This window comes from Camellia sinensis, chromosome 2 (genome assembly GCF_055761805.1).
Source record: "Camellia sinensis isolate YWXY chromosome 2, ASM5576180v1, whole genome shotgun sequence".
Taxonomy (NCBI): Eukaryota; Viridiplantae; Streptophyta; class Magnoliopsida; order Ericales; family Theaceae; genus Camellia; species Camellia sinensis.
The window spans coordinates 95769960-95777898 of NC_138962.1; the positions used below are offsets into that span (position 1 = coordinate 95769960).

At 36.9% G+C, this 7939-nt stretch overlaps 1 protein-coding gene across 1 annotated transcript; it reads right to left on the reverse strand.

The window, feature by feature from the left end:
* Positions 1–1118: 1118 nt before the first annotated feature.
* LOC114282785 (NAC domain-containing protein 90-like) lies at positions 1119–7427 on the reverse strand. Its single transcript, XM_082912250.1, has 4 exons — positions 7145–7427; positions 3621–3680; positions 2621–2913; positions 1119–1769 (listed from the first exon to the last, which is right to left on the reverse strand). The coding sequence occupies exons 1-4, from the start codon at positions 7425–7427 to the stop codon at positions 1632–1634; spliced, it is 774 nt and encodes a 257-aa protein (XP_082768376.1). The 3' UTR covers positions 1119–1631.
* Positions 7428–7939: the final 512 nt, after the last annotated feature.

Here is a 7939-nt window from a genome sequence, read left to right on the forward strand (position 1 = left end):
CCAAAGTGCTGGAATAAGGGATGGAGGCCTTGTGCTATGAGGTGTAGGGTAAATGGTGTAGGACTTAAGGGGTTTTGGTGCTTGGAGTAGAGAGAGAGAGAGAGAGAGAGAGAGATTGAATGCAAGAGCTCAAAACCAATTTTTGTAACCCCCAAACAAGGAGCTGAGGGGTTGGTTTTATAGAGGAGAGGAGAGGAGAGGAGAAAATGGGGAAAAATGAAATTCAAATTTTCCCCCAAAAGACCCCCCCTTGGATACAGGATCTGGGGGGAAACAGAGGGGGCAGCTGTAAGGAACCAGGTGAGAGGGTCATGGCCGGCCAGGTTCAGAAGGTTCAGGGGGCCGGCCGACCACCTTCCATGGCCGGCCGACCAAGGGTCAAAAGGGTCAATGACAATTGCTGGTCGGCCACCTGAAAAAGGTGGCCTCCCATGTGTGCACAACACAACTATGTACTCAAAACCCAGAAAAAGTGAACTAGGAGAGAGAAAAGACCATTTTTTAGAGGGGCTCAAAAGGGTCAGGCACAATTACTGGTCGGCCACCAAATATTGGTGGCCTCCCAGGTGTGTACAACACAAATATGGGGTTTAGGGTTCAAAAAAGTGGCCCCGGGGTGGTCAACATTGGCTTTTAAGTGAGGAAAACGGGCGTCGGAGAGCGATGAAGAAATAAAGCTGGCTTTTCAGAACAATTGCTGGCCTCTCACCCTCCTACAAGCTTCCTAACTATGAAAATAAGGTCTCCACCAAAAATGAACCAAAACGGATACAAAACAGAGGTTGTTACGTGGTCCCGAACCGAGGCACACGGTCGTCAGCTTCGAAAAACAGGAAACCGGGCTCCAAATGGAAAAAATGGCCTACGACCACGAAACGTAGCCTACGGCCACCGAGAGATGATCTACGAGACCTCTCCCTCCCTTCGGGAAGAGAAAACAGAGCCTGGTTCGCAAACCGAGGCAAGACACGAAAGAGTCCGGAAGTCCAGAGGCAAGGTTTGCAGCCGGGACTCTAAAACTTCTGAACGAGCACAATATGCAATATCACCGAGCGCTCAACTGGTGACGTCTGAGTCTTAAGGTCGGTCAAAAATGGGGTGTCTACAGATCTCTATGAAACTGTATTTATTTTATGCTAATTTCAGTACTTTTGTTCTCATATGTAACTATTTTTCATTGGTTGCATTGAATTATATAACTTAGGTTTTGGGTGAGATCAATTCTTCATAATATATCCAAATCTACTTTTGTTGGTCTTTTTCTTACAAATAGGTTACTGATTCAACTATTAAAATTTGCTCAATTAATCTTAAGAAGGTCGCTTTATACATAATGGGCCTGTTTGATTGAGGGATTATAGCATAGGATTGAGATTATTAATCTATAGGATTCACATTCCAATGTTTGGTTATAATTTGGAATTACATATTTTTATATTTATCGTTGCAAAATAAACACATCAGAATAGCACTCACTCAGCAAATAGACCAAGACAGCACCCAGAATTGTTTCAATTCGAATTAGTTTCAGACCAGAATAGAGCTAGAACAGAGAAGATTAAACAGCAGTAGAGGTTGTTCTCTCAATCCCTAGACTGTTGTGATGATTAGAAGAAGTTGTTGCTTCATGATCACCACCACCACCACCACCACCACCATGGTGAACTTGCCCAACCATCACTTGTCGCCGCCGCTGATGGTCGCCTATCAAATGCTCTCATGCATTTTGATTTTATGTACACTCTGCACAAATTGAACTCTTGTCTTAACTGCAAACCATAAGATTGAATAAAGAAAAATTAGCATTTCCACCCATTACAAAGCATCAAGAGCTTTCCTCTTTAATTCAACTCTCCCTGAGGAGAATTGAACCCATAACCTATCTATAGGGACTAAACCCTTAGGAAAGTTGTGGTGGCTAACTACGCTAAGCCTAATTGGTTAAAGGTGTTATTATGGTTAGATCACATAAAATACATAAATTCTTGTGCTAATAATAGACAAAAAAGTAGTCTCAGTTCAGTCCCATTGGATTAGGGCTTGAGGAGGATGAATTGAATACAGACCAAATATATGGTATAATTTGCACAAAATGACTTTGCACTAGTTTGAATTCACAATTTCAAGATTAGTAGACTGAGTTTTAAAACTTCCCTTCTATGATTTTTTTTTTTTTCTGTGTCCCTCCTGATATTACTTGGGTAGAATGAGAAAAACAGAAAGGAAAACCACCTATTCCCTTCTTTGAATTTAAAACTTCACCTATTTGGTCTTAGTTATGTAGTTTTCAAAGTTATCCATTTATAAGTGTATATGTATTCATTAATATCCTAAACCAAGAACATGCTCACAGACTAAATACCAGCATAGAAGAAAACACTACAATAAGCCCTAATTTACCAGAAATAATACTACATAGTAAAAATAAAAATAAAAGTTCACAAAAAAATTGTACAAAATGCTGTGTGACAGCACTGCATTCATCTAGGTAGAGCCTGAGCCCTATCTAGAATAAATACAGTCCAACAAACACAGCATTTTGCATAAAAAATTCCAGGTTTTTATCATTTTCCTTAGAAAAAAAGCTCTTATGGTATGCAACTATGCAAGTCACACGTACCAGTGGAATTGTAGTAATTGATGATGAAGGTTCTCCTTCAATGGCCCTATACTCATTCATCTTCCATTCAGTTTTTCTTCCGGAAGGAGCTCTTCCCTTGTAGAACACCATGGTTCTCTTCATACTAATGATTCGGTTCTGAGAAGAGAAGACGTAACCAGGAGAGCCAGTAGCTTTCCAATACCCTAAAGTTGTGAGCCGGTTTGGTCTTCCTTCATGGGCTTCATTCTCTTGTCTAAGAATGAAGAAAAACCACTGTTCGGGGTCTTTGCGACATAGCTCTCCTGCAAATTCTGGTTTAAAAATGGTAACAATTTAGCCAAAAAATCATAAACTATTTAAGTTTCATAACTTTAGAAGCTAGCTCTTGTAAATTAACTTGACTGTGCTTGAATTTTGATTTAGATGTATAGAAATGGAAGAAAAGAAAATTAAAACTCATCAAGATCTTACAAGCCAATCAGATTAAATAACTGTTGTAGGTTTCAAATTTTCATTTTCTTTATAATCTTCATATCTTTATGCAATTAACACAACATAAAATATAGAAATATAATTTCAAACTCAAAAAAAAAAAGGAAAAAGAAAGAAGTTTTATGTCATGAGAATGGATAAAGAAGAAACAATCTAATATTATTTCTTAAAAGAAGACAACGAATCTAAGGGAAGGACAAGGACCCAAGTGAAAACGGTATAATTTGTTGAAATCGAAGAAGTGTGTTTGAAAATGATCTACGGAACTGCTTTGCTTATTTAGGGTTTTGAGTAAATAATCGAATTTTTTCTTTTCTGATTAATAGTAACATTTTTGCTAAAGATAGGGCAGTTTCAAAGTTTCACACTGCAATAACTGAACATCCATGACACAAGAAAAGAAAAGAAAAGAAAAAAAAAAACCTTGTATATTATAAAATTGAACCATTTTTTGAAAACTCAATTCAAAAATTAAAAATTACAGGAAAAAAGAAAAAAGAAATGAATAAGATAGAAGAGAACAGACGAGGGAGATCCCATGGATTGAAATCGTAAATGTAGAGGTGGTTCCCCGGCGGCGATGTCCCTGGATTGAATCGCGTCGCGCATGGCTAGCCTCAGGTACTGGGGAATCGTAATCTTCTGCCTCAGTTCCTCCTTCAGAATCCGAGACCCGCCCATGGGGTCTTGCCCCAGAATCGTAATCTTCTGGCCAGCTCTGCTCTGCTATCATAACAGAGCATCCTCAAGTTAAGAAGCAAACCCTAGAGGCTGAATTTAGGGGAAGAGAGACTGAAAGATAGAGAGAGTGCAAAATAGAGATAGGACATACCTGGGGCAATGCTCCAATGGCGGATTGACGGTGGTGATCGTGTGCGATGGCGGTGATGCTCCCGTACCCGACGACGATGGAGACAAAGGCGAGAGAGAGAGCTGGAGGAGGGCAAAGGCGTGAGAGACTGAGAAAGAGAGAGAGAGAGAGAGAGAGAGAGAGAGAGAGAGAGAGAGTCACAGATCTGTATGAGAGTCTGAGCGTGTGGAAGTTTTTTTTTTAAACCTTTCTTTCCTGACCAATTTTTGTAGTCGTCAATGAAATTTCCCTCCGAAATCTGAAGCCCAATTTTCAAATTTTTTAATTATAATCGCCGACTAAAGTTTTTAGTAGCCAAATCTCTACCTACGGCGACTGAAATTGTTTTTCGTCACTGAAAATAAACTATTGGCGACTAATATTTTAGTCGCCAAAGGTAAAAAATAATTTTTTATTTTCCAATCGGCGACTAAATCTTTTAGTAGCCAAATCCCTACCTACGGCGACTGAAATTGTTTTTCGTCGCTGAAAATAAACTATTGGCGACCAAAATTTTGGTCGCCAAAGATAAAAAGATAAATTTTTAAAATTCATTCGGCTACTAAACAATTTAGTAGCTAAAAGTAGCTCTATGGCTACTAAAATTTCTTTTAGTCGCCAATTGTTATATGTTTACCTACTAAAAATTTTTTTAGTCGCCAATTGTAATATTTTTAGCTACTAAATTTTTTTTTTCGCCAATAATGAACATTTCCCTACTAAAAAAAATTAGTAGCTAAAAAGTTGACTTTTTCCGACTAATGTTATTTTTGGTAGCCAATTCCGTACTTTTTGGCGACTAAATTTTTTTTGGTAGCCAAAAAATGGTTGCCAAAAATGTATTTTCTTGTAGTGATATGCTTTTGTAATTTTGTTAATCCAAAATTCATCTTGTAATTTGTGGGAGCCGAGTAATTGGATTTACTATTCAGCAAATATGGCATATCCAAGCCCATCTAAGATGGGCCAAACTAAGCAAGGTCCACTGGCCTCAAATGATTCATTGCCAGGTAAATCTAAATGGTGTCCAAAGTGCAATCCGAATACAAGATACAATGTGTTGAAGCCGAATAAGTAAAGGACCTCGGCATAATGATTCACTTGAGTAGGCCCAAGCCGTCCCTTTCCCGAAAAGGGATAAGGGGATAGGTTCTGATATGATAATGATCAAAAGTTACAAGAAGAGATATCTAGTAAAATGTCTATAAAAGGAGGTGAATGGTGAAAGGAAAATGTATGTTCTAATAACTTGCACTTTAAGAAATATAGGGACTTTTTCCTCTCTTAAAAAAATAATAACTTGCTCGTCGGAATGCTAATTTCGGCATCTCAGAACGGAGTATTTTTCCAGTTTCAGGCAATAGAACAAGGATCTTTCAAAGGTTTGTTTGAAGTGAAGAAGTAATGCAAAACTACCCCTTACATAATCTATATTCCATGTAATTTATTTTCAAGTTTTGTATCTCTTTTAAGAATTAAAAACAAGATTGTTTTGTATTCTCTATTTTATTTTAACTTATTTATTTTTCAATTATTACGAAAAATTACTAGCAATTTTTCTGTGAATTTTTTAAGTACACAAAGAGAGTTGCACCTCATGTTTTGTGTAATTAATTTTGGTCACTTGAATTGAATTGTAATTCCCCCCAAAAAAAGAGATAAAAAGGTGGAGATAGAAAAAAAGAGAAAGAAAAAATGTAAATGGGAGAGGAAAAAAAAAACAAGACGGGCGGTGGTCCATGTGTTAGTGCTCTATTACAATTGAGTAATGCTAGAGACCCCAAATATTCTACCAAAAGTTTTACCAAATGTCTCACATGGGCGTGGGACTCACACAATGTGGGTCCCATGTGGGTCCCACACCCATGTGAGACATTTGGTAAAATTTTTAGTAAAATTTTTAGGACCTCTAAGCATTTTTTATTAACATTTTATTAGTTAATGGTTCGAGGAATGCATAATGATTTTCCCTTAATATGGGATTCCATTACCACGAGCTTTATCAATTGAAATGGGTAAGTGCACAGTGTGGTGGACCAAAGTATAATGAGTAATATTAGGGATTTTAAATATTTTATTAATATTTTTATTAAATATCTTATATGGGTATGGAGTTCAGATGAGATTCATATGGTGTGGATTCTATGTTCCTATAAGACATTTGGTAGAAATACTAATAAAATATTTTGAGTCCCAAATATTTTTCAAGTATAATTCACCCTATTGAGTCACAACGGTCAGCAGCAAAACCGTGTCAAGTAGAGTATCTTCAATGGTGTATTTAAAAAGTGATAAAAATGAAATTCATTTGTATGAGTTAGTGTTTATTAATTTAGAATGTAATAGTATAATGTAATAGTATATTCCAATAGTATAATTTGATATTTGTTAACGTATTATGTAGTAAGAGGATCCACTAAAATATGTGTATATATATATATATATATATTATATTTATAAAAAAATAAAAAGTAAAAAAAGGACAATAATTGAGAGTAAGACTTACTTCTAGTCTGGTTTTGAATTGGACTGTATTGTCGGATTTATGTGAGTCCACCACGAAACTCACATTGATAATTCGAACCGTTCAATGTATATGACTTGTCGAGTGCTTCATTCCCGCAAAAAATAAGATATTAATCACTAAGTTTTTGTTATATAATAAATAAATAATTATACTTTAACTATTGTCTTCTTGCTAGTTTTTACCTATGTTTATAAATTGTATTAAAAGATATTGGTAAAACATTTGAATATTTCTTTAGAAATAAAGCTATGAGAGCTACTGCAGCTATCTCGGAAAGGTGAAGAGTTAATGAAAAGCTTTGAAGCTTAAATTTCTTTATGCCTTTTTATTTATTTATTTATTTTTATGTAAGTATCAGTTTTTTGGAAAATGAGTGAGAGCACTAATTAGTGCTATCACTAATGATGTGGCAGTGAGCCCCACCAGGAATGATTTGATGTTTTGACCTTGGTGTTGTATTTTTTTTCTTTTTTTATTGAGTGTCATGTCATTAGTGGTCTTTTTAGAGTTTCAAAATTAGTGGTCTCTATCATTGTTGCAGTTTTTTTAGCCCATCTGTCTCTCTCTGCATTCTCTGAAACCTCTCTTAATTGCTCTTTATTTCCTTCTCTTTTACACTACATTGTGTTACTGAATCTAATTACTTTGAATTCATTCTGATTCGACTTTGTACAGGTTAATGAAAAGCGGTTGTACGAGGTGGTTTTCACTGGACAAACAGCAAGATCTGGTGGATAGCAGAGGAGATCTGGGAGACCATGTCCATCTGATGTTTTTCGATGAGGGTGTTTCTGTTCACGGAGTCGGAGAGGAAGCGTTGGATGGAGTTCATCCTCGCTCTGACGGTCGAGATTTTCAGTAGACGAACAGATCTGTCCACCCACCACTTTGAACTTCTTCTCCATCTCCGCCCTTTGAATATCCTTTTTCATGGGCAAAACGTCTCTGTCCACCATTTTCATGGCGTACCCTCCCGATTTGGCGTACGAGGCCCAAGTCCCTGAAATCCAGTCCCGCCTTCTGCCGCCAATCGTATGGCCTGCCACGATGAGTCCGACGATCTGTATGGCTGCAGCGACACATTCTCCGACGAATCGGATCTTAGTACCAGATTTTCAAAGGACAGTCGGCGGAGGTAAAGGAAGCTTTAGAGAGAGAAAGTTGGGGAAGTGGAGAGAGAGAGAGAGAAACTGGTTCGGAGAATTGTGATTTTAAACAGATAGATGAGTGGTTCCGAGAGAGAAAATGGATTTGGAGACTTGTTATTTTAAACAAATAGAGGATTGGTTCCGATCAATTAAAAATGCGCGTGAACTTTTTTGAGCAAAAGAAATATGGGTGGTTTGGTGATTTTACGAAATTATGTACTTATAAATATACTATTTTTGCACATAGACTTTTGGGTATATGTTTATGTTTTTGCTTTGTTTTTTCTTTGATTTCTTTTGTGTTTTGCTCCGTTTGTTTG

Coding starts and splice junctions, on each gene's coding strand:
- LOC114282785 (XM_082912250.1), bottom strand. CDS start 7,427: ATGGTGGACAGAGACGTTTTGCCCATGAAAAAGGATATTCAAAGGGCG. Junction 3,681..7,144: donor CAACCGCTTTTCATTAACCT/GTACAAAGTCGA, acceptor GATTCAATCCAG/GGACATCGCCGCCGGGGAAC. Junction 1,770..2,620: donor CAATTACTACAATTCCACTG/GTACGTGTGACT, acceptor TATGGTTTGCAG/TTAAGACAAGAGTTCAATTT.